This window comes from Podarcis vaucheri (genome assembly GCF_965113315.1).
Source record: "Podarcis vaucheri genome assembly, chromosome: 2".
NCBI lineage: Eukaryota > Metazoa > Chordata > Lepidosauria > Squamata > Lacertidae > Podarcis > Podarcis vaucheri.
The window spans coordinates 23,546,153-23,573,312 of record NC_138760.1 but is presented as its reverse complement, the minus strand read 5'-3'; the positions used below and the strand labels follow the sequence as shown (position 1 = coordinate 23,573,312).

Genomic DNA, 27,160 nt, shown 5'->3' with positions numbered 1-27,160 from the left:
GGAAAGCTATGTAAAGTACTCAGACATAAGGTGGACTTTGACTTACAAGTTAAAAGGGGACTATTTTAGCTGATGCAGACCATATAAGCTCAGACAACAGACAGATCTACTTTTCTCATTGGCCTAGGTTCTCACGACGACATTAAGCAGCAGATGATAAAAGATCATATCATACAAATTATTCTAAAAAGAATAAACTCGAAAAGTATCCAGACATCAGTGCTTCAATCGCTTTATTTCAGTAGCAAAGTATTTCACACAATCCAACAATTTCCTAAAAAAAAAAACTTCCTTAGAGAGTTCTAGAAAAGCAAGACCATGTGCGTCTGTTTGCTCTTCTGAGTCTTATCCCAACCAGTTTGTAAAGTTCCACTAGCCAGGGAGCAGTAACTTTTAATTCATTTCACTCTTGCTAGTTAGAGAGGCTGAAGCTACTTAAGTATTGCCAATGGTTTGGGAGAACTTTGCTCCAGGATATTTACTATATACTCCCAATGCCATGACAGAAGCAAGGGGTGGCAATCTTCTTGGTAGCTGTTTCTGCCTTATCTCTAGTCACTCATAAGAAGAAGGTTTGCACATTACAGCAGCCAAGGGCTTATCCATTCATCACACCATCCAGACAGCCACACATCCAAGTGGTCACTGCACCATAGCGGTGCAAAAAGCTGCCAGATAGGCAAATAGATCACCTGAATCAAATGGAACGTCTGTGTGATATGGGCATTCCACACAGCTTGCCACATCTTAATGCAATAACTGTTCATTCCAGGTTATAATAATTTTATTATTTGTACCCACCCATCTGACTGGGTTGTCCCAGCCACTCTGGGTGGTTAGTAGCAGCAGCAGCAGATCAGGAAGTGTTAAACAACAACAGATTCTTACAAATCTAGTCATAATGTAAACTACTTGAGTGGGGAAACCACAGCTCATGTTAGAGCTGTAACTCAGTAGCTGAGCACCCCCTTTTGGATAACTGATCAACTGCACTGTTTGAGGGAGTTGCCAAGTCCGTTGAATTTTGTTCAAGATTCAGTAGTTTAAGTAATTAAAAAAAGAGCTGATATTTCCTCTCAAGAGTGTGTTCCCTAGCTGATTTACAGGAACAAATATTGAAACCAAACTGGAGCGTCACATGAACACACTAAAACCAGCTCACACACCCAACAGCCTGAGAAATCCTTTCTTTGCAGTAGGCATGTCCTTGCACCTCTCACTGTTGTTTTGACGTAATGAGGAGCACAGGAATTAAGCATGGAAACAGGAGAGAGCGTGACAAATGTGAGATTTCACAAACTGGAGAAGCCTGTTTATAACTGCATCGTATAGTAGAAGGGCCCACCCCACCTGGAAGATTCCTGGTGGTCTGAGAATGCATCAACCAGAACGAGAGAGTGTTACAAGCCTATCCTACAGAGCCCAACAGCTGCTCAGATTGGCCCCTTGATAGCTAGATGAATAGTACGATGGCACAGGAAGCAACTCAAAGCAGGAATGTCCTGGCAGTCCTGGCAGAATGAAGTGGTCCAGGTAACAGAAGAATAAAGGTGAAAGTGCGTAGCTACCTCTCCAAGGTGCTGAACTAATAATACATTCTTCAGTAGGAAACGGTAAAGCATATTCAGCAGATTCTTTCCGGAATCCACTTGTGGAAATGCCTACTACGTAAACACTAGGACACTCAAAATCAGAGCATAGCACTTACATAGGAATCATTCAAATAAATAAGAACAGAAATCGAATGGATAGGTCTATTAACATCCACCTAGCAGCTCGGAATCTGTTTCTTGGTCAAGTGCTTTGAGGACACGGAAAATGACTTTTCATATACCTCTTTGCTGTTCTTATCAGCTAAGAAGGTACACAAGAATTTGTAACAATTTTCAACGAGGTACAGGTGGTGATTGAAGGCCCCTTTTGTCTTCGTTGAGCAGTGATGTTCCCCATAGAACAGATTCTTAGACATGGTTATCAAGAGACTAGTGCCGACCAATAAGTCCTACAGCAATGATACCCCGGCCATGAAGTCCTGGCAATCACTGGCGTGTATTTCTCTCAATATCACAACTTACTCGTTCAATGCATATTTGGGAACTGTCCTGTGCAACGGAAGACATACATGGAGTCAAATGGACCTTCAAGCACGCTGCTAACGCTACAAATAGCTTAAGAATACAACTAGTTGACCGTCAAAATCAGTCCAGTGAAAAAAGGTTTAACACAAAAACAAACACACAACCACCCTGACTTCAACGGATAATATTTGGTCTGTCAATTTACATAGTCTGCTCCAGCCCAAGACTATTAAACTATATCACCAATATTGAAACTTGCCTGATTTCTAGACGTAATTTTCCTTCGCTCAAAATGAGCACGGGGGCACTCTTAAATTAAGCTATACAAGCTAGTGTTTCTAAAACTTGTAATTATACTACCCAAGTGAATAACGTGCATTACTAAACGGTCTTTTAGAAGTACTACCACACATACACATGGAGTTGGGAATCTTTCCTAAGGGGGAAAAGAATAATTCAGTGTTAAGACCAAGGGCATATTATGCCAGGAATGTATCCCTCCACAAGCCTCACTGAAACAAGGAGGAATTTCTATCCTTGTACTACTTTGGTTTGTTTCAGTGGGATTTGTGAACAGCAAGAAAAAAACAAAAACGTATCTGTAACCTAAGCAGACTTGGAGTGTGCTTCCCAGTGGCAAGAGTGATTTCCACCAATTCCTGTTTCAATTTACAGCCCCCTGAAAATCTACTTTGGAAGATTAGGGGACACCCTGGAACGGTGAGGGGAAAAGAATTGAAACTTGCCTCCTCCTTTTTTTCCATCAGGAGTCCTTGCTGGATTGCAGTCCCTTCTGCAAACAGAAGGCAATTTGGGATTGGACTCGGAGATAGTGGATAATATGTTCTCATTTGAGTTCTTCTTTCAAAGTGGTCTGAACGGAATCAGTGCATCGTTCACAGGCTATTTAGGAATTCTTTGAAATTTAAAATTACAAGTACTGGGACTGTCAGTCAGGTGGAGAAGCTTTGGTTACTGAATTTTGCAAATCTGTTTCCCTGAAAACAAGACTACAGTTGCACTGGACAGTTTCATCTAGAATATTTGTTGCTATTGTCTTGTATAATTCAGGGATCTAACACATCATTTAATCTCTGATCAGCCAGTGAGGAAGGAAGCGTTACGTACTGGTCAAATGAATACTCTTCTTTGTAAACCAGAACCATAAGTATCTATCAGGTCTTGACTGGTTAGATAAGCAACTTACTGTTCAGGAACTCTCTCTGTTCATCACCTAAGAAGGTAATAATATCAAGTGCTGTGATATGCAATGGTTTTTAAATATCTATGAGGCCTAGCGACACTAAGTGCAAGTCAAATAACATCTGGTGCTGTGATTTTTATTATTGAAAATGAAGCTAGTCATGGTCTGGTGCAGACATAGCGCTTGCCCCATCGAGAGTATCCTGTGGTTCATCATACTTCACTCACGTGCAAATTCCCTATTCACTTTCATTTTCAAAGCTAACCACGGGTAGTGAAAACCCTGGTGCTGATACGACTTAGCACCAGGGTTGGCTCAAAGAAGGAGGAGGAGGGAAGGGAAGGGAAGGGGGAATTCATGAGAAAAATGGGATGGAAAAGGAGAACTTGAGTCCACAGGGTTCTCAAGTGATCAGACAGGGGTCTATCAGCACTGAGCCCATATGTCCCCAAACAACATTTCTTCATGCTCTTCAGATCTACACAATTAGACATCACAGACACCAGCAGCTAGTCCATAGGACTATACACAAACTCTGAGAGAAAGCCTACAGAAGGCGGCATTCAGTCTGCAGAGCAGTCAGTGTAAAGTAGCCATGAAAGTTTCCCCCCCTATCCGCTTCAGCTTGCTGCTATAAACCAGAGTAAAAGTGCTTGCTGAATTTAAGCCTGGTTCAGCTTTTATATATATCTATATCGCTATCTCACTAAAAGCATGGCTTAGTTACTCCTGTGCCAGTTGTAAGTACAGAGATTGGCATGGCGTTAAGAGGTTTACTGGAGACGGAATATCTAGTGCTAAGCTTTTCAGCCAAAGCCAAGCTGGAGTTACCATTTTTAGCATGCCAAAAACCTGGCCCAGACCTAGGTATCTTCATCTGTCTGATCCTTGGCAAATTCTTGTTCGGATACGCTGGACACGTCGTCGTCGTCTGTCTGTTCCCCTGAGTGATAGAGCATCAGCGCGTGCGTCTTGTGCGTAATGGTGACAGTGCAAGGGCCTTGTGCCCAGGGTTCTCCGTCCACCTGCATTGGCATCTTTGAATTCTTCAAGATTAACTGGAATTGGGAAGGTACGTAAAGAAAAAGAAGCGAAGTCAAACCACTGCAGAGACGGCAAAACCTGAAAGCCGTGTCAGGCCAGGCAACTGAACTAGGGCAGGGTGCTTAATGTCTGTAGCAGATCAGCTCATAGCATTTATTAAATGGCAAGAGAAAGTTTAGGGGCAAAAAATAAACTTCACTGGCATTTAATGGGAAAAGAAGAGTTAAAAAGGGGGGCTTGAGGGGAGGAAGGAGGCAACTAGCTGTTCAACTCAAGACTGTTGGAAAAAGGAGACTTCCTTGGCTCAAACCAGCAGGGCTACGTACAGATAATGAAAGGGGATTCCTGTTTCCTTCCTTCCCTATTCTTTCTTTCATGCTACTTGAGCTTCTTTCACAACAGCAAAGCCCACCACATTTGTTAAAGGCCATTAGTGGTCCCCAATCCCTGAGACAGGGCAGGCTAGAAATCCACGAGTAAAAGATATTTTGGATGTATTTTATGTTTTTAAGTTGAATTGCAACCTGCCCCAGCTTCTCCAGCTGAAACGGGGGGGGGTCCCCTAAAAATAATAGATTTAATAAACAAGTAAGCAACCACCCCATTTTTCAAATCATCCTCCAAGACTGTAGTTTATGGAGAGAGCATTTCCATATGTATGGTTCATGAGTTTCCTAGAATGTCACTTGAAACTGAACAGGTTGCTCTGAAGCCACTATTTGGGGTGTAACGCTCCCAATGCCCCAGTAAAATTAAGTGGCACTAACTGCTGACTGCCTGCTGCAGAAAAAAAAGTACCAGGCTGGTTAGCCAAAAGTTAACTAAACCACCAGTCAAAAGCACATGCCTAGCACTTATTTTAAAGATACAATGCAGTCACACAGCATCCTCCTGAAGGTGCTCCTCTGCTTTGGTCAGTCTGTCCACACAACAGACTGAAGTGACTTTGGAATCCACAAGATATGTGTGGCCCTCATAACAACCTGAGGATTAGCTTCCAGATGAAGATGGAGCCAAGGTACCTGCTGCTTGTACTTCCAGGCTCAGTGCCAGAAGGCTGGACCAAGAGCGTGGAAAGCAGCCCTGGAGGCACACCCCGAAATTATCACCTACCCTCACAGTGTGGGCCTGTCCCAGCCGAATGGGATTTGCGAGCTTCACTTGAATCTGAGCGCAGTGAAAAGAGCCATTGACTCCGACAACTTCCAGCAGCCCATCATCATGCCTAAGAGAGAGAAAAGGGGAGCTTCTTACCATTATAAGCACAACTTTAAACACGACTCGTCATAGAAGAACACTTCAGACATTCTGCTTCAGAATGTTTCTGCTGCTTCAGTAGTCCAGTATGTATGATGCTGCAAAACAAGTCTACAAGTCCCCACAAAGTGAGCAAACCCCTGGATAAACGGGCCCCAAAACTTTTACCAAATGCACACAGATCATGTACAAAAAGTTTATACTCTTACCTTGCCGGAGGGTAAAGTTCATCCCCCATTCCTTCCCACAGTCTACAGCCGCCTCCCCAGTAGGCGATATTCAGAACTATGATGCCTTCCAAGCTGGGCAAATCAATTCTCTCTCCATCCAACTCTAGCTTTAAAAGAGATACAACAGATTGTTAGCAAGTTACATTGGCAAGAGAGAGGCGCCATCACCAACTCTTTGAAAGATTCCATCAACGGTGTCTCTGAAAATTTTTACACATCACTTCGGAAGACAGGTGAACTAATGCCAGTGTACTGGAAGAAGCAAAGATCGGCAGTGTCGAAGCAATGATTCTTCAACATCAACTTTGTTGGACTGGTCATGTTGTGTGGATGCCTGATGATTGTCTTCCAAAGCAACTATTCTATTCCGAACTTAAAAACGGAAAGCATAACGCTGGTGGTCAACAAAAGAGGTTCAAAGACTCTCTCAAGGCAAATCTTTAAAAATGTAATATAAACACTGAAAACTGGGAAACACTGGCCTGTGAGCGCTCTAATTGGAGAACAGCCTTTACCAAAGGTGTCGTGGACTTTGAAGACTCTCGAACTCAGGACGAAAGGGAGAAACGAGCTAAGAGGAAGGCACACTTGGCAAACCCTCACCGTGATCAGCTCCCGCCCAGAAATCTATGTCCCCACTGTGGAAGGATGTGTGGATCCAGAATCGGCCTCCACAGTCACTTACAGACTCACTTTTAAAATCATGTTTATGGAAGACAATCTTACTCACCTACAAGTGATTGCCAGAGAAGAAGAAAAGACACTGCCAAGAGCAAATTCAAAGCTAGACTTTTGGATATGTCAGGAAGGGACTCTAAGTGAGGCATGCTGCCATTTTACACAGAAGAGTTCTGAGGGTTTCAAGATAACCTCCTTTATTTAGCTCAATAAAAGTGAGAAGACTATGGGGAGTGAGGCCAAGCCAAATAATCCCATTATTGGCTGAGGCCCACCACAAACCTCTGATTCCCATCTGCACAGAGGGTCAATCATTTTTGCTCTCCAAGAGCATTTTGGATTTCATAGAATCATAGAATCATAGAGTTGGAAGAGACCACAAGGGCCATCGAGTCCAACCCCCTGCCAAGCAGGAAACACCATCAGAGCACTCCTGACATATGGTTGTCAAGCCTCTGCTTAAAGACCTCCAAACAAGGAGACTCCACCACACTCCTTGGCAGCAAATTCCACTGTCGAACAGCTCTTACTGTCAGGAAGTTCTTCCTAATGTTTAGGTGGAATCTTTCTTGTAGTTTGGATCCATTGCTCCGTGTCCGCTTCTCTGGAGCAGCAGAAAACAACCTTTCTCCCTCCTCTATGTGACATCCTTTTATATATTTGAACATGGCTATCATATCACCCCTTAACCTCCTCTTCTCCAGGCTAAACATGCCCAGCTCCCTTAGCCGTTCCTCATAAGGCATCATTTCCAGGCCTTTGACCATTTTGGTTGCCCTCCTCTGGACACGTTCCAGTTTGTCAGTGTCCTTCTTGAATTGTGGTGCCCAGAACTTCCCTTGATCTAGATGCTATACTCCTATTGATGCAGCCCAGAATTGCATTGGCTTTTTTAGCTGCCGCGTCACACTGTTGGCTCATGTCAAGTTTGTGGTCAACCAAGACTCCTAGATCCTTTTCACATGTACTGCTCTCAAGCCAGGTGTCACCCATCTTGTATTTGTGCCTCTCATTTTTTTTGCCCAAGTGCAAAAAAAATCTCTGAGATGATTTCTCTGCCCAGCTCTACTGCAAAATGAATTAAGTATTATGAGGAGGAAACAACCATCTTACCTCAATCTTTTTGTTCAAATCCTTACACTCCTGTACTAAGCAATCTTTGGTCCCATAGAAAAAATATACTGCCTGCAAAGAAAGAAAGACTGTTGTGAAAAAGAAAGCCTGCACACAGAGGAGCTTTTACTTTTGCTACCACAACTTCTTTTGGAGATTTTTTAAATTAAATGTTAGGGTTCTGAAAAGGTAAGTATTAAAACAAGCTTTGGTTTTACCCGACGTACCTTGTTAATAATCCTACTGGAAAAGAGAGAGGGAGACTTTTCACGATGGGCGTGGAAGTTTAAAGCCATGAGGGCATCTGGACCTGTGGAAAAGTAGTTGTTCATTGTGAAGACCTGCAAGAAGAGGGAGAAGCATTAACAGCTTTAGCACTTGGCTGTTGTGAATCCTGATCTTCCTCAGAAGTAGATCCCACTCATAAAACTGTTGCTTTAACAGATTTATTTTATTTTTTATAGTTTTCTATGTTCGTAGAAAAATTTATACAGTGGATGTCAAACTTAATCCATTCCAGGAGTCCGTTTGACTCCCAGAACCATTCAGAAATCAAGATGTGGCTTCCGATTGGCTGTAGGAGCTTCCTGCACTCAATTGGAAGGCACGTCAGATGTTTGGTTTCCGAAAAACGTCTGCAAACTGAACACTCACTTCCAGGTTTGCGGTGTTCGGGAGCTGATTTGTTTGGGAGCCAAGCCATTCAACAACCAAGGTACCACTGTACAATGTGATTTAGGCAGCTGTCCGAACTCCTGATCCACTCACTGGAGGGTGGTAGTATATGGAACAGAAGTCTCCCTTTACACAGCCCAATGCAGTCCCACCCCTGGAGGGTATAACTAAGCTGAACCCAGAGGTCCTGAGGAACCATGATTGATGGAGCAGCAGCTTACTGGATCCACAATTTTACTAGTCCTCTGTTCTTTCCAAAAATCCCAGCAACCCATAGGACCAACATGTTTCAGTGCCAGAAGGTGTCCATTGGTGACCAAGCAGCATTTTTTGTCCTCCCCAGGCTTAGAACGATTAAATACATGCACACATTTCCAAATCGTACCTTAAGCTTCCTTAAGTTGTAGTATCCTTTGTTTGTTACCTGAACCTTCCACCTACAGAAGGGGAGAAAAGGCGCAGATTGTACATTTTTGTTTGCATTTCAAACCCAAATTCTCAAGCATGTGGGCATGTTCAGGGATGCAGGAGAGGATATATTGTTTAATGATATCTTTCCTAACTTGCGTTAGCAAGTTCTATATCTTAGCAGAGTAACATTCCCCTTTAAACGCACAGCGGTTTGCTTGTTTTAGGCTCGTCTGAGCCTCCCAATATAAGATTCCTGGTAAGATCCCTTCTACTCCCTCATAAAAAGAACAGACACAACAGTCTTATTAAAGTCAATATAAAAGTAGTTTACTCACAATCATTCAGTTCACAGTTGGATCCCTGAAGGCAGACTTAGGTCACAAAACTATATACACATGTGGAACTATCCCATAAGGGAGTTAGTGCCTAAGTGACTGTGAACAGGTAGTCACTTCTGCAAACACATGGAAAAGCAAAATGGAGAAGAGAGCAAAAGAAGGAGCTGTGCCCAGGTTAGGCGACACACACACACACACACCTCGAGTCACATGCAGAGGAAGTTTGTTACAGCTCAGGAGGAAACAGGAAGTTTTCTCCTGGCTGGAACAAAGCATTCCCTAGCATGTCCACTCTAGGAATGTTGTACTTGACTGCTATGGGTTTCACATCCCACAAAACAAGCCTCAGGCGGCATGTCAAAATGCCAAATAAAGGAACATGCAACGTGGCAGAGATGGCAACTTGGCTCTACTTGCCTGACACGTTGAAACTGACATTAGGAAAAAAAATAAAACAACCCCTTTTGAACATTATGCTTTTAGGAATCATGACAGTTGCTGAGCAAGTCCTTCAAGATAAGGCTTCAGGACCAGGGCTGCAATCCAAACCCAACTTAATTTGAAGCAAGTCCTACTGCTTTCAAGACATGTGTAGGACTGTGCTGTAACTGTGTTCATCATGCCTGCATATGAGTGGGGTTAGGCTAGCCTTTCTTCGTCGGAAACAAGGTATCCTGGAGCACAACCCTTATTTACAAAAAAATTCTATTTAAGACATTATAGAAATGGACAACATTACCACATCAATCCCTCAAAGGACAAGGAAAACCCACATTTATACACAGTGTGATGGACAACATCATTATTTTGCAGCTTTTTCTTCTCCTCCTGGAACTAACTGTGCTCAGCTACCTACATGAGAACGACCATTTTCCATCACTAGTGCAAACCTCTTGAACCATGGTCCAACAACGTTCTTTGGGCAATTTCCCAAAAAAAGCTCAAACAACTTGTTGTGTCTGGATTTTTACTTCTTGAAATAGGGCAACCCTATTCTAGACTGTAACAGCCACAAAGAAACACGGGTTCTGCCTTACTACATATTGTGGTTTTAAAGAAAACCTCTATTGAGTATAGGTCATCTTGAGGGTCCTGTTGTGTGTACAAGTTACTTTAGCTAAATCTGTGTGTGTGTGTGTGTGTGTGTGTGTGTGTATGAAGGCTGCAGTGCACATCTATTTGTAAAGAAGGCCAATGCATGCATGGTGCTTACCATGGAGCAAGTGGGCATGGTAGCATTTCCTATGAATGGAAGGTGCATGTTGCCAAACACAAAATGACCCCTGGATATTTTAGTCGGTTGAGCATGAGACTCTTAATCTCAGGGTTGTGGATTTTGAGCCCCAAATTGGGCAAGGTTCCTGCATTGCAGGGGGCTGGACTGGACGATTAGCCTTGGGGTCCCTTTCCAACTCTACAATTCTGTGATTCCATTTAGAGACCACCTAACATCTCAAAGCCTCGAAAGCGTGTACAAGAGAACAAATTTTATATAAAGAAATAAATACAGCTAGCATATGCCATGGGGCCCCCAGTACCTAAACCCATTAAAATCCTGCTGCAGTTTTATAAACTGGAAACGCTACGCTTGTACTTGCCTGCATTTGGATTAAAAATGAGACATTCAGTTTCTGCAAAGCAGCTTATTGAAGGGCTCCCTGATCTCTAATCACCATGGGCTTTGCTTCCATGTACAGCTGCTTCCTATGTGACCTCTAACCATTTCCCCCTTTTAATTGGACTGCCCTCCCCACTCACCCCTGGGTTTAATCTTTTTTGGTTAAATTAAATTAATCATAACTACTCACACCACTAAAACATTTCGAACTAGATATGATTCAGGCAGGCATTGAAACAGAGCTGTAGCAATGCACAGAACTGAGGACAGATGTCAGAACTCAATGTATCAGTTCCCCTATAGTGATATTTTAGAGAGGTTAGAGGGTGGGAGGAACAAGCAAGGATCTTAGAGATGGCTTGCTTGGAAGCTCACCTATCCAGCTTGATTCCATCAGCATCCATCACGTTGCGCAGAATCTGCTCCACGGGGATCTCTCCGGCATAGCCAGCCCCCCAGCCCAGTGTATTCGACAGATCATTTCCCGTTCCCAAGGGTAAGATCGCAACCTGTGGGATGTAGCGCTCTTGACCCTGCCAAACAGAAGTATTGATTCAGCATTAAGGCTCTTGATTTTACATGGTAACTTCTCAAATTTAATCCCAGAATATAAAAGACTGCCTAAAAACACCATTAACTGGAAATCAGGTTCAAAAATTACTATTCAATGTTACAGGTGGAAGGCTAAAGAGAGCAGATGACAAAATTATAATACTAATCAAAGGAAAGGGTATGTAACTTTCCTCTTCTCTACCTTTAAATTTTAGATACCAACAAATAGAGAGAGACCAGACCGGAATAATAATAATAATAATAATAATAATAGTAATAATGAAGGATGGGAGCCTGAAATCAGCTGCTTGTAAGAAACCTATATAAACAGGGATTCTCAAATGGAAAAACTGGGTTCCTTGGGGTGTCTGCAACCTGCTTCCAAAGTTATGATAGTCTTTGAGGTGGGGAAAACAAGTGAAGTATTATAACCACCTTTGAGATCAGTTACATTGGAACTGATCACCCGACAATAACGCCCAACAAAACATCCTTTCCAGTCAGGAAAAGGTAATTGTCACAAAATAAAAACAATGCCCTAAAAAAAAAAGCAGAACTAAAACCACACCAGCGACCAAATGCACCTAAAAGCAGGCAGTTCTTTGTTGGAAAAAATCAAGCAGTAGCAAAATTTGCAGTAGTGAAGAATGAAACAGGAAAAATGACAGGGTGCCATTTTGGGAAACTGTGTGTTAGAAGCACAAAGCAAGGGTTGTGGAACAATTAAATGTGCCCATGCACAACTTATGGGTGGGGAGAGAGGAGGGCTGACTACTTATGGCACCTTTGCCAATGATCTATGACAGTCCTATTTAGAAACATGAAAAGGTAGCCTTCATAAATGCTCTCCGGAATAAGCACTTTTCACTTATTTTTAATGAATTCATTTATAATTTTATGATCTTATAAATGGCCTTTGTGCCATTAAAGGTTTGGAGAAATCCAAGGCTACGCCTTGCTGAGAACATTCTCTCCCCCCCCCCCCATAAAAGTTTTAAATGGTACTCCTGGTAAAAAGGAAAAAAAGAGGCAGATTAAAGTTACTCCGGGAGCATATAGTAAAGTGACGACATGGGTTGTTTGGCCTGCAGTACTGGGTCAGGTAGGGATGCGGGTGGTGCTGTGGGTTAAACCACTGAGCCTAGGACTTGCTGATCAGAAGGTCGGCGGTTCGAATCCCCGCGACGGGGTGAGCTCCCGTTGCTCGGTCCCTGCTCCTGCCAACCTAGCAGTTCGAAAGCACGTCAAAGTGCAAGTAGATAAATAGATACTGCTCCGGCGGGAAGGTAAACGGCTTTTCCGTGTGCTACTCTGGTTCGCCAGAGCAGAACTTAGTCATGCTGGCCACATGACCCGGAAGCTGTATGCCGGCTCCCTTAGCCAATAAAGCGAGATGAGCGCTGCAACCCCAGAGTCGGCCACGACTGGACCTAATGGTCAGGGGTTACCTTTACTGGGTCAGGTGAACCTGGCACAGATGGGAGTGCGAAGAAATCAGTGGGTTGCCAAGTCACTTTGGGACACCATACCTTGATCTTCATGTCATCAATCGCATCCAAGACCCAGCCCACGGTGCCATCTCCACCACAGACAAGTACTCTAGCAGAATTGCAAGGCAACCAAGTGCAGAGCTGTAGTGCTTTTGCAGGTGTTGTTTTGGTTAGTTCAAAAATCTGGAAATTAAATAGAATTTATTTGTTTAACGGCAAGGATTTATAAACCACCAAACATACAAAATACCAGAGTGGTATACCTTTTAAGACTTGAAATTAGATACAAAATAAGAGACAGGTTTATTATTATTAGTTTGTACCTTTTAAAAAGGAGCTTATTCCTAAAATGGCAGTCAGAAATATTTTACTTCACAGGTCAAATATTGTCACTATGATAAGAAAGCAAACAGCAAAACGATGCACTGATACACTACAATCTAATTGTGCCTAAAGAGAATTTCCATCTATATAGCGATGATTTTCTGCCTTGTCTTTACAAGCGGGATAAGATATTATTGAATATGTTAGGTGTGTTATGCTTTGAGGCTATTTGCGACACAGCCTGTTTGCGCAGAGAATTTCAAAAGCCTGGCTCCCCTAGATTTAAAAACTCATTTGAGATTTGGGAGGAAGAGAACTAAAAAAATTAAACAGGAAACTTAAGGAACAAAAGGCTCCTGTCATAGCATCCGGTGCCATTGCCCAGTTGAGTTCAAGGCACAAAACGTAGGGAGAACGCTGCAAGTGTTTCCAAAAGCAAGTGGGTTATTTTAGTGCGGCTTTGAAACAAACAACGAAGAAAGAAAATACACAACGCAGAGAGAGGGAAAAAACCAGCACCCATTCCTCCTCCTCCTCTAAAAACACACTTAACATTCCTGACCAATTTAAAACGGAGAAACAAGAAGGGCCTTTCTCCATGTGCAGTGTAACCACAGTGCAAAAGGCTTGCACAAAACAACTGTGCAGCGTCCAATCTGTAAGAGTAAACACAACAATGTGCTGCGCTCTTTTTTTTCGTAGGAGATACGTTTGCTGCCGTGTAGCACATTTGATTAAATCCTGCTGTGCACACAGCCTGATCAGCAGGAAAGCACAGGAACTCCACAACAACTGGCAACGGAAGGTCACAAAACAGCACAACACGTTTAAGGGGAGGGAGTCGTTGTGTTGCCCCTGACCAGAAATGATAACCAAGGACCACCCTATGTCCACAGAACCAATTCAACAGATCAAGACAGGGCTGCCATATGCCTGGGATTTCCCAGATATTACCAGGATTTCAAAGGTGGAAGCGACGTCCTGGGCGGGGATTTCCGGAAGGCAGCAGTTTATCCTGGATATTCAGCAAGTAAACTGGGAAATCTGGGTGGTTTTTTGTTGCATTTCCATTAAAAAAAGCTCAGTAATTTTGGGCTCTTCCTAAAAAAAAGGGTGTCCTGGTTTTTACTTTTTGAAATATGGCAAGCCTAATTAAGACCCAAGTCAGAAGATGGTGTATGCTCTATGAATATGTACATCCTGTGAATTTTGTCCATCTTTGGATAGAAAGTGTCTACCTTCCCGCACAAGCCCCATCCTGTTTACCTTTTCCTTGTCTTGAAGCAGAAGCCTAAGAACCCAAGGAATGGTTTTAAGGCACCTGCAGTTTTTTGCAGCAAAAGCCTTAAGACAAAACAGCTTAGAAAGTGTGTTTGTGTGAGGGTTATGCAGAATTGTTTGTGGCTACTGGCCCGTTCGGGCAGGGGTACCTTTACCTTTTTACTTGATGTACTAAAAGTAAGAAGGGGGAAAGGAACCTTTTCAGAGATCCTCTTTCTTCACACATTCTAAGGTCAAGCCCAGCCAACAAAAAATTCCTTCTAGAGAACTCTGGCTTAAGCTGGCAGAAGAGAGGGGAGATGTAAATGTTCACCTGCACAGCAGTGCATGGTTGCTGTTTTTTGTAAACAAGTGCCAGGGGTTTTTTTTCTGGGGAAGTCGGGTAAGAAGGATTCTATGTCTTGTGTTTGGTCATTTACAATTTGTGAAAAGGAATCTGTAATGAAAGGCTCATATGCAATGATACATACGCACACCCGTAATTTCCCATGCCCATTTCAAGTTGCATCAAGATTTTTTAAAAGATTAAACTCTAAACATTTTCTTCCTATGACCCAAACCCGAGTTTCCATTTTCTTTAAGTAGAACTTCCAGTTGTTGTTTTTAAAGCCACACATACACAGCAAAATTTGTTGCTAAAAAAGCTGTAGGCTAAAACTTTTGTGAATTGATTTGCAAGGCTGTAATACTACTTCAGGAAGATCAGGCTTCTCAAAACACACTTTAAGCTTAGTTCTAAAACATGACAACAGGGTTTTCCTGAGCAAACAAGCAGGCTATAATTATTATAACTATGGTCTTGTCTTGCTGTTCCTTCAAGCAGCTAAGTAGTAGGGCATGTTCCCTTCCTTTTAAACATGCCATGGGGTAGATTTAGGCTGAGACAGTAACCAGCCCAAGATGTTTCCTCAGTTCTAGTGTGACACTCTAACCACTACACTATGCTGTCCTGTGCATGTTTTGCTAAATCTTACTGTGTTCAGTGGGGATTACTCCCTAGAAAGCATGTTCGGGATTGTACCCTGAGGGTCTTTAGCATAATGTGTTTAAAATATATCATTCCCCACCCCCCACTCAGCAATAAGATTGATTCAACAATAAAACAATTTCAATGAATCAGTACAATTACCTGAATTGGGTTTAGCAACATCTTAAATTGCCCAAGCAATGTTTCCCCCATATTGTTTCCACTCCGAGTATTAGCCAGAATGATTAGGGGAGTCCAGTTTTTCCCACAGGAGGCAGCTAGCTGCAGAACAGAAACAAGCAAGTAAGTATTTGCATGCAGATCTGTGTGATGAAGCAGATAAAAAGCACTCGGTTCTTTCCCTTCTTATTTCATTGTTGGGTAACTAAGTGAAACTATGAGAGAGAGACTGAACCCTTTAGAATAATATTTCAGAAAAAAGCTACAGCAAAATAAACAGCTTTGCAGTTTAGACAAAACGCTACTTTTTTCACTTCCAAACAATATTTAAGGGCTAAATCACATAAGCTAATTTGTGTGTCTGTATTTTATGCAAATTTAATGCAAACTTTATGCCAGTGACATCTTCAAAGGATCAACAGCTCCTACAGCATGGAAGAACTCCGTGAGATTATTACCTAATCCTTCAGATGGAATGGAGCCACGAACATTGGGTTAGCATGGTTTATCTGGAATAAACAGCATACCAACCGCTCCTGATTTGCTGCCCCCTACCACTGTACTAGCAAAATAAAACAAATCTGGAAGCCTTGGCTTTATATTATGTGCAAACCAGTGTTTGTAATTTGTTGCCCTCTATCAAACCATGGCCAGCAGTAGACAGAGAGGAACAAACAACACTCCCTGGTTGGGATGTAAAGGGGAAACCACGGTTTCCTGGTTTTTATTTTTTAATTCCCACTTGCACGATGTTCTCCTCCATCCTATGAAGGGCTATAGGTTCCCCATCTCTGATGTAGCTCTAGAGCAGGGATTACCTTGCCATAGTCCACTCTTTTGTCTTTTCGCATCTGACTGACGTTGAATAAGTAATATGGAGGAATAATTAAGTTGCGAAATTCTCCTAGCTCACACGTCCCATTCTTCAAAGCGCTCTGCATACATTCATCGTGTACGGTTTGCTGACACCACACACACCTGAAAAGAAAATAATAAGGTTGACTGAACTCAAGCAACTGTTTTTTGTTTTTGTTTTGCCAGGCAGCTGCTGAGAAAGACATTTTTAACAGGCTCAAGAAGAAAAGTGGGTAGGGCCACTGTTTGAATGGTGCAATCATCAAATAAGAAAATCTCTGCTGCCTCCTTATTTCTCTCAACTCATGAGTTGTTACATGGATTTTGAAGGATGAAACAAGTACAGTGGTACCTTGGTTTACAATCATAATCCGTTCTGGAGGTCTGTTTGCAAACCAAAACAGGTTATACCCAAGGCGCAGTTTCACCAATGAGACCTCCAAATTTTTTTTGTTGGTAATCCCCCCCAAAATGGATTGTAATCCAAAAAAAGGCTGCAAACCGGGACATGTACTTCCGGGTTTGACGTGTTTGTAATCCAAAACATATGCAAACCAAGACGTATGCAAGACGCACCAATCTTCCACAACTCTTTCAGAAAAATGCTCTCCATATATCTATACAGTCTCTCCCTCTCTCATGTATATATATATAGATAGATATACCGTATTTTTTGCACCATAACACTCACTTTTTTCCTCCTAGAAAGTAAGGGGAAATGTCTGTGCGTGTTATGGAGGAAATGCCTAGGGGTGGCATGCCTACAGATTTTCCTCCTCTAAAAACTACGTGCGTGTTATGGTTGGGTGCGTGTTATAGAGCGAAAAATACGGTAGATAGATAGATAGTTTTCAGTTACAATAACCCAAAAAAGCCTCGTTGTCAATACCAAATTATAATACCAAATTATAAATACAATTGTTCAGATGCCAAATTATATTATTTTGTTGGCCCCTGTATGCTAGAATTGATGATTTACTTTAACTCTGCAATCCAAAAACTTATAATTTCCAATTGCACACCAGTCAGAATCCATACGTCTATACAGTCTCTAAATTCAAGTTGTTGTCTATAACAGAAAATGAGAAGACCAGACGGGGGAGTTTGTATGACCAACTTTTTAATGTTCTGGGTTTTATCCCATGCTGCTGTTCCACTAGCACTTGCAGATTTCCAATTGAGCAACAGAACTCCCTGCTCCTCTCACCAGCAATCCCCTCCCTCAAAATCTGCTCCAGAGGGTTGGAGAACTGTCCAGAGCAGATTTTGGGCGCTTATGGGGAGTGGTAGGGGATTCCCTATCATGTGAGTGGAGCTCCACTTGCATAGTATATGCTACAACACTCAGACAATTTGCCTGTTTTATTATTTTTTGCAGCCCCTATTTTCTATTTTAAACCATAAGCCACCTATGAGTCAAAAAAGTTGTATATAAATGCAGTAAACAATCAAGTCTAAAGGGCAAAAAGCCCCAATATACCAGAGACCCGTTTCCCCCACCTCCACATTATTCTCTCTGAGGCCCCCCCACTTTAAGAATGCATGCCAGATTCAGCCAGCAAGGACATATATAAAAGCACTCACAGCATTTTCCACCAGTTACAAAACACTCTCTCACTAAAGACAAGCCCAAGTCAAATCCTGAGCACTGGGTGGAAGCACTACAAGATCTACGTTTCTGAGTTTGTCTCGGGGTTCAGGGGAAAGTAGGGAAAGTTCAGTGCATTATTCAATTTATTCTATTTTTACTGGATTTTTAAAAAAATGATTTTTATTACTATGTAATGAACACTATAAAAATGAACATCAAAAAACCAACAAGCATGTAAGCTGTATAAATAGAAAGGCTTATATAGTAATCTCTAGCAATAGTCAAGCTATTGAAAAAAATCTACATACCAACTCTGTGCCTTTAAACTGGAATAACAAAATGCGTACAGTGATACCTCTGGTTACGTACTTAATTCGTTCTGGAGGTCCGTTCTTAACCTGAAACTGTTCTTAACCTGAAGCTCCACTTTAGCTAATGGGGCCTCCTGCTGCCGCCACGACACCGGAGCATGATTTCTGTTCTCATCCTGAAGAAAAATTCTTAACCCAAGGTACTATTTCTGGGTTAGCGGAGTCTGTAACCTGAAGCATATGTATCCTGAAGTGTATGTAACCCGAGGTACCACAGTATTGGTACAGTGGTGCCCTGCAAGACGGAAAACCTGCTAGACGAAAGGGTTTTCCGTTTTTGAGCTGCTTCGCAAGACGATTTTCCCTATGGGCTTGCTTTGCAAGACGAAAACGTCTTGCAAGTGTTCCGATTTTTTTTCACTCCCCCCCTTTTTCTAAGCCGCTAAGCGCCTTTTATGGGACGCGGGTGGCGCTGTGGGCTAAAGCTTCAGCGCCTAGGGCTTGCCGATCGAAAGGTCGGCGGTTCGAATCCCCGCGGCGGGGTGCGCTCCCGCTGCTCGGTCCCAGCGCCTGCCCACCTAGCAGTTCGAAAGCACCCCCGGGGGCAAGTAGATAAATAGGTACCGCTTACCAGCGGGAAGGTAAACGGCGTTCCGTGTGCGGCTCTGGCTCGCCAGAGCAGCGTTGTCACGCTGGCCACGTGACCCGGAAGTGTCTTCGGACAGCGCTGGCCCCCGGCCAATAGATGTGAGATGGGCGCACAAACCCCAGAGTCTGTCAAGACTGGCCCGTTCGGGCAGGGGTACCTTTACCTTTAAGCGCCTTTTAGCCGCTAATCCGCTAATCCTTTAATAGCCGCTAAGCCTTTAATAGCCGCTAAACCGCTAATAGCGCTAATCGGGTTGCTTCGCAAGACGAAAAAACCGCTAGACGAAGAGGCTCGCGGAATGGATTAATTTCGTCTTGCGAGGCATCACTGTATAGCTACCATAAAAGATACCCATGGTGAGTGGTATCCCACTAAGTTTTACTCAGAGTAAACCTACTGGGCCAGATTCAACTAAACAGCTGTGCTAGCATGAGCCGGTAATAGGACTCTCATGAGTGCTGAGAGGCTTTCCCCACAATTCTGTGCCCGTGCTTGAAACTCCCATTGTTCTGGGTGCATTTTGCGACTGGGGATTTCATTAGTGTGAGCCGTTTCTGAGCTCTGGGCGCAGTACTGCGCCTAAGATTTCGGATTAAAACTGCAGAGTGGAAGGAAAGGAGGACCTTTTTCTGCCTTCCCACTTCCAGCTACTCTCTGAAGACTGGAGAAGAGGCCGTCTTAAGAATATGAGGGGGGTAGACAGGGGAAGGACTAAGGCCATGTAGAACATAATATTTTAGCCGCAGTTCATTCATTTTCAGCTTTGTATTCCTGTTATTAAAAAAGCGCGCCTGGACCTTCCATTGTTGCGCCCATAACCTAGGTTTAAGGTGCCATTTAACTCCTAGCTTTCGTATCTCTGTTTCTAACACAGTTCCCTGCCCCCCAAATCAGCTTGGGGGACACGGGGGTTCAGGAAAACCCCCAGAACAGTGCATTGGGGTAGTCTCTTGCACTGATGGAAAAAACTGTAATAGTGCAATGCTGGAATTCCACCCTCTGAAATTAATGGTCCTAACTTAGCCACGGTCATGAATTTGAATAGGTCTGTATAGAGATGGATGGCTATAATCTCCTAAAGAACTGCCAGGACCAACAAATAATAATTTCGATGCAGATGTCCACAATGACCAGGAAGCAATGCTGGCTGTTCCCATGTTAATAAAGGCACATCTACAAAAAGGATGAAAGAGACTAGCCATAAATATCCTCCCCTGTGAAGGGAGGGGGGGGGACATATTAATGCCTTGGATGTTCTTGCTGGAAAAGGTACACAACGTACTCTGGTACAAACTTATTAATATTAAACATTGTAAAATACTACATAGTAGGGATTCATTGAGGATAGGAGTGAATGAGGTCCTTAATGCACACTAAACAGACTAAGCTATTAAGAGGACATTTAACTCAAGCTTGGCTAAAAGCTTGAGAGGCAGTTTGGCCCGGTAACTTAAAAACCACAAGGTGAAAAAAGCACTCAAAACTCCAAAAGAAACAATTCCTAGAATCAACTATGTTGTTCCCTCCAAGCGCCAGATCAGCAATATAAGACCCACCAGGTGAACAGGGCACCTTTATGGGCCTTACCATCTGCTGCCAGAATTTAGAAAGAGATGCATGCTTCAGTTCAAAAGAAAAGAATTTTATAGCCCTCACTGTCGCAGGGGAGTTGTGATGTCACCTTGAGAGTCCTTAGTTGGAACGGTGACCCAAAATACTTTCTGAACAAACAGAAAGGAAAAAGTGACTAAAGATCCCAAGCACATTATGTCGATGGCACTGAGATGCACGAGTAAAAAAGGCAATTAAATGCACTGCATTTTAACGTACTATTGTTTCAGCCATTTCATTTGCCTGGAACAATTAGCCCCTGCCAGATGGCAAACTACCTGCCTCTCTCATCCCACCTCTCTCTGGCACTTACACTTCCCTGGCCAGGAAAAAAGCTTGCATTTCTCTCCGCTTCCTGATTGTTGAACTCAACTGTGCCAGAAGGCAGAGATTAAAACATATGCATCTGTTATGCAATCAAGACCTGGGCTTGATTCGGAGGGTGTGTGTGTGAGTGAGACTGGAGCAGGGTGGATAAAAATCAATGATTTTTTAAAATTTAAATCGGATTTTTAAAATAAAATGCTTTTGGAGGAAAAATATTTCTAAAGATAGTTTTCTATTTAAGTTACATTATAGTCCAAAGGCTATTCATCAGGAAATAAGGATTTGTTTTAAGTTTTTCATGTGTACTAAAACTCAGTCTGTTTTTTTTAAAAAAAGAAATTGTTTAACCACATCAGTTAACAAACATGGATACATATGCTATAATGTTATTGTTTTAGTTAAATAAATTGTTTAAATCGTTACTAATGATTCTTTTTCTCCTCCCAATAAAGTACAGCAGAAAAGTTGTCCAAATATAAACAGTTAACTTATTAAACCTCACAACAATTTCATCATTATCTGTCTATGTATTTCTAACAGTATAACCAAATCAGTAATTTTTGATATAAGTGTAAAAACTACTCTGAAAATTTATTATTCCAAAAATGAAATCTTCATCTGGTTGTAAATATTAAGATTATACCAGCAAGAATGAGTTTTTCCGTAAAAATAATGATTTAAATCACATGTCTTACTGACTAGTGATTTAAATCGATTTGATTTAAATCAAATCCACCCTGGACTGGAGGCAGGCAAGAAACTGGGGGGAAATGAAGAAATGAGAATTGTGAAGCACTTTTGCTACAACAATCTTTTAAACATCTCTTTGCCACAGTTAAGAAAACTTCATGCAGAGCAGGGAAATGCACACACGTTTGTCTGTGTGCGAGGATTCTGACCCACTCAACTGCTACAGAGATGTTCATGCTGGGTTAGGGTTAGGTGGGAAGAAAAGCTAAACTTCAGAAAGAGGAGATGCGTTCAGGATGTTTGCAAAACACTGCCCTAGGTTCTATATATTCCAGATTCTGAAAGTGCACTACTCAAGCAAGACCAAGACCCTAGGAAATAACTTTGAGAGTGATGCATATTATGGCCAATGACAGTGGTTTCCAAACTTTTTTCAAAGAGGGCCAGATTTGATGAAGTGAAGGGCCGACCAAAGTTGACCTTTTTTTTAGGATTGAAGTTCTTGAGCTTTTTTATGATTTTACCCCAAAGTTGTTGACCTTTTTGAGGGTTGGAGTTGTTGAGCTTCTTTTAGGATTGAAGTTTTTTTAGAATTTTACCCCAGGAAATAAACTGACCAGTGGACCAGATTAGGCCCCGAAATGGACTTTGGACATGCCTGGCCTATGATAACTGGACAAGAGGTGGGATTCTCACTCTTACTATTCAGAGAGCAGATTGAAAAAGCCCTGGACACTATATTTAGGACTCTGTGTGCTAATCCAATTCTAAACTAGAACAGCAGTTGTATACTCTATAGAGCAAGACACAGTGGATAAGAACCTCATGTTCCACTCATAAACCTTCACTCTGATTTCAGCACACAGGTGCCAAATTATTGCACAAGAACTTGCATGTATTAATGTCCAATTAATGTATGACTCGTTACAAAGCTCTTAATGCTTTAAAATTTCAGCTACAGTTTTGCCTAGGGGCCTATTTCCAAGGCCAAGGCTCAGTTACGCAACATCACTGAATAAATAAAACAGAGCCTTTGAGCATGTGCAGACAACTATTTGCTCACCATAGATGAATATTAATCACCAGCTTGTTCCCTTGCAATTGGGATTAGGGACTGGGCTTCCACACTAGTTGGGGTGGTTTACATCCCAGGATTTCTGCCTTTGGTATTTTTCACGCAGCAATCTAATCCAAAGATGCATTTCAGTTGCATCAGAAGAATCATACTTTCAGTTACACTGCCCTTGGGCACATCGGTTCTCACTCAACTCATCACTAAATGTGAGAAAGCAAGAGAGGCTTTCCCACCCACTTTTGGCTTCAAGTAAGTTTCCAAGGGGAGGGTTGTCAAGAAAAGCCAGAGGAAAAAGCTGTCATGTGCCTGTCACATTCCCTATAGCAAAGATGGGGAATACCTGGTTCTTTCAGGTTGTAATGGACTACAACTCCCATAATCTCTGTCAATAGGCTGCACCATCCAAACTAAGAGATAAGATGATGCTTTGTAAACACACTTGCTGTACTTACATACAACACATAAAAGGTAAAGGTACCCCTGCCCGAACGGGCCAGTCTTGACAGACTCTGGGGTTTGTGCGCCCATCTCACATCTATAGGCCGGGGGCCAGCGCTGTCCGGAGACACTTCCGGGTCACGTGGCCAGCGTGACAAAGCTGCATCTGGCGAGCCAGCGCAGCACACGGAACGCCGTTTACCTTCCCGCTGGTAAGCGGTACCTATTTATCTACTTGCACCCAGGGGTGCTTTCGAACTGCTAGGTTGGCAGGCGCTGGGACCGAGCAGCGGGAGCGCACCCCGCCGCGGGGATTCGAACTGCCGACCATAGATGACTCTAGAATTCTACTAAGTAATTATTTTGGTTTGATTTATCCGTAATCCTTATCCCACTAGGCTGGCTTGGCTGACTAAGCTAAAAGACCATAAAAAGAGTTACTAGCCAACCAATGTACACCTATAAGAAAGTATTTGCTCATCACAAGCAACCGGGGTGTGGGGCCTTTCAAGTTTCATTAGGCCCAGTGGCGTAGCGTGGGTTGTCAGCACCCGGGGCAAGGCAAGTAATTTGCGCCCCCTAACCCGTGGATTTGCGCCCCCTAACCCTAACCCCCAGATGTTGCGCCTGGTGCGGCCGGCCTCCCCTGCACCCCCCACGCTATGCCACTGATTAGGCCAGCTTGTGGAATAAAGAGAATGAATACCTTCCCTTCCTGTTTTAATATATATATTTCTATCTCTTTAACCTACTAAAATGGACTCTTGTGTACTTTTAGTATTAAATTAAACGCCTAAGCCAGTAAGAACAGGTTGTACTGCTCTCCAGGAGACGGAAGCTGTAAAGTTGAAAAGCGTTCACTAAGAACACCTCTCTACTTGGCCTACTTTCTTTGTAGTCTTTGGAAATACCGTAAATCATAGCTTCATTCAGCAGGGTACAGAGATCACAGATAAGCGTACTCATCATCTTGTTCATGGAAAGTTAGAGGTAGCCTGTGAACACAATGAGAAAATGCAAAGCACATTTCTGATGACTCACCTCCACAGGGAAGCATTCTGCCACCACCGTGTCTCATAACTGTGACCCTTTTGTGGTGTAGTAGTTAAGTGGTTGACTAGGATTGGGAGACCAGGGTTAAAATCCCCACTCAGCAATGAAGCTCACCTTTGGGCCATCACCATCTCTCATCCTAACCTTTATGAGTACCTGGGCTACATATGTAATAATAAATAAATTGTACTCCCAGCATTACCTGTAATCACACAGCTTGGGCTGGGTACCGCATTGCTGTTTGCACACGACACAGTAGCTGCACAGAGGGACGTTGCCACGGATCCACTGGTGTACCATAGAGGTCCTGAAGCCGCTTTCACCCCTCATTATTATTTCCTTGCAGAGGAAACGCCGGTCAGCCTTCTTCAGGCACTCTTCGTCGACACACAGCCCACAGCAGTTGCAGAAAGCTCCCTGAAGGATGTGCAGAGAGCAGATGCAGCAATAGGTGGGCTGGCTGAAGAGATCTGTGTCCTGCCAATTGTGCTTGCTCTTACGGAAAATGTCCTGCATCAGTTCCTGCCTCCGAGATCGCCGAAAGCTGCACCACAAGGTGATCAGTACGGGAACCATCACCGAGCACAGAGTCCAGAAGGCCAGACTCCATTCTTGAAACGGTCTTGGAGAGAATATGGAGCTGTTCCTTTCAACCCCTTCCATCCTTAATTGATTTAGTATCAATCTCTAGGTGTCAAATTAAACCTGACACAAGGGAGCACGTTTTGATCATGTAGGTCCCAACATAGATTTGCTCATGTTCATTTCAGCAGTTTTCCCTAATCTGCCGTCATTAACCACATTGCCTGTTCCTTCCTCATTAGACCTTACTGCACAAAGCCTCACTTTTTCCTTTTATTTGTGGCTCCCCTAAAGAAAGGCTTAAACATCTGTGTCTTGAAATCAAATATCCACTTGTCTTAAAATACCTGACAAAGCAGAAGACTTAGTTTTACGTAATTCCAATGCTACATATATTTCTCGTGCTATTAAATAGTTCACCACAACTTGTTTTTCTCCTATCAATGTACCCTTACAACATCACACCATCATGACAACAGTGACTGCTTTCTTGCTATAGCTCACCTGTCCTTTGTTATAGCAGAAACCCAACACTAAGCCGATGCACAGAAGCAAATGCCAACTCCAAAAACAGAGTCAAGCACTTTCACCTTCCATGCTATAAACAACAGCACCTCGTTTCTCTCCTTGTTATGGCTATCACTACCTTGCTTCTTGCTCTACACACATACAAGAACAAGAACAATCAATTTACCCCTTAACACCCACCCACACCCAGGTGCAACACAGGTGGTTCCCCGCCCCTTTTAATGCCAGGCTTGTGCCTTTTGGGACAACTTTAGTCCATGAGGGCAGGACAGCAGAAGGGTGCAGCAGCTCTGGATTAAGTCATCTGAAATTAAAAACAACAACCTGAGTTAGCCTGAGGGTTGAGGGGGCGGGCAGCAGATGTTCATATTCCTGCATTGCAGGGGGCTGACTAGACAACCTTTGGGCTCATCTCTACAATTCTACGATTCCACAAAAACAGTGGCTGCTCACTCAGTTACGGTACCTTCTTCTACCCTTAATAATGATGATAATAATTTTATTCTTTGTACCCCCACCCATCTCACTGGGTTGCCCCAGCCACTCTGGGCAGCTTCTGACATTTATAATAACCGGAAATGAAACGTTACATAACCTAGGTTCAGATAGGTAGCCGTGTTGGTTTGACGCAGTCAAAATAAAAAAATAAAAAATTGTCCAGTAGCACCTTATACAGTGGTACCTCTGGTTACGTACTAAATTAGTTTCGGAGGTCCGTTCTTAACCTAAAACTGTTCTTAACCTGAGATACCACTTTAGCTAATGGAGCCTCCCGCTGCCGCCGCTGAGCGATTTCTGTTCTCATCCTGAAGAAAAATTCTTAACCCAAGGTACTATTTCTGGGTTGGCAGAGTCTGTAACCTGAAGCGTATGTAACCCGAGGTACCACTGTAAACCAACTAAGCTTGTCTTGGTTTAAGCTTTTGTATGCATGCACAGATACCAACCTGCCAACCTTCATGTACAAAAGCGCACCTCACTCGGCTTTCATTTCCTAGGCCTATCGCTTGGCTTCTCCTTTCCATATACACTGGTACCTCGGGTTAAGTACTTAATTCGTTCCGGAGGTCTGTTCTTAACCTGAAACTATTCTTAACCTGAAGCACCACTTTAGCTAATGGGGCCTCCTGCTACTGCCGCAACACTGGCAACACACGATTTCTGTTCTCATCCTGAAGCAAAGTTCTTAACCTGAAACGCGATTTCTGGGTTAGCGGAGTCTGTAACCTGAAGCATCTGTAACCTGAAGCGTCTGTAACCTGAGGTACCACTGTATATATAATAGTAACGAGCCGGCCCCCCCCCACCTCAACACACTGTGAGGCTGCGAAATCCCTTCATAAACCTGGGGCGGCCACCTGCCCCTCCTACAAATTCACCGCCCATGGACATTTCCAGGCAGAAGCAGCAGCGAACAGCCCTGGCAGTTCTGATGCTGCTGCTGGTCCCCCCCCCCTCCCAAGTCCCCTCAGCCCCCCCGACCCCCCCCCGGTCTCTCACCGACAGCTCGACGGGACCCTCTGGAGAGGCAGCCAGGCAAGGGATGAGCGCCGGAAGCGGAAGAGCTCTCTGAGCGGGAGAGGGGCGGGGTCAGGAGGAGGAGGAGGAGGAGGAGGAACGGCGGGCCAGGAAGCTGCTGATGCGGGGTTGCTAGGAAACGGCCGCCCGGCCGCCGGCCCACGTGACGAGGGGGAGAAGTCGAACAAGCGATGCTGATGAAAGGGACGGGCGAAGGGAAGGAGGAAGGGAGCTGATCACCTGCCGCCCCGCTCTGCGTCACTGACTCCCCTCCCGCCTGTGCTTTGGACTGTACTTTGACTATAATTTGCTTTTTGAAAACGTCAGCCTTTCCCAAAAGACACGGGTGTTCTATACCCTCCAACGTGTCTCCGATGAAAATAGGGACACCCTGTTCCAAAACAACAACAACAACGTAATAATAATGATAGTAATAATTTTTCTTGTTTATATCCTGCCCATCTGGCTTTCCCAATAGATAGACACCATCAT

The 27,160-nt window shown here is 43.3% G+C and overlaps 1 protein-coding gene across 1 annotated transcript; it reads right to left on the bottom strand.

Moving 5' to 3' along the window:
* Positions 1-278: 278 nt before the first annotated feature.
* On the bottom strand, positions 279-26,741 carry DGKE (diacylglycerol kinase epsilon). Its single transcript, XM_082212554.1, has 12 exons — positions 26,651-26,741; positions 24,243-25,454; positions 16,259-16,418; positions 15,423-15,542; positions 12,728-12,871; positions 11,022-11,179; positions 8,665-8,716; positions 7,832-7,945; positions 7,605-7,676; positions 5,793-5,920; positions 5,440-5,551; positions 279-4,340 (listed from the first exon to the last, which is right to left on the bottom strand). Exons 2-12 carry the CDS (start codon positions 24,701-24,703, stop codon positions 4,146-4,148), a joined length of 1,716 nt encoding a protein of 571 aa, XP_082068680.1. The 5' UTR covers positions 24,704-25,454; positions 26,651-26,741; the 3' UTR covers positions 279-4,145.
* Positions 26,742-27,160: the final 419 nt, after the last annotated feature.

Bases quoted from the DNA above. Each gene is read 5' to 3' on its own strand.
- DGKE (XM_082212554.1), bottom strand. From the start codon at position 24,703: ATGGAAGGGGTTGAAAGGAACAGCTCCATATTCTCTCCAAGACCGTTT. The intron at 5,921-7,604 runs GTAAGATGGTTG...TCTCTTTTAAAG, and splicing joins ATTTGAACAAAAAGATTGAG to CTAGAGTTGGATGGAGAGAG. The intron at 5,552-5,792 runs GTAAGAGTATAA...TCTCTCTCTTAG, and splicing joins GAACTTTACCCTCCGGCAAG to GCATGATGATGGGCTGCTGG.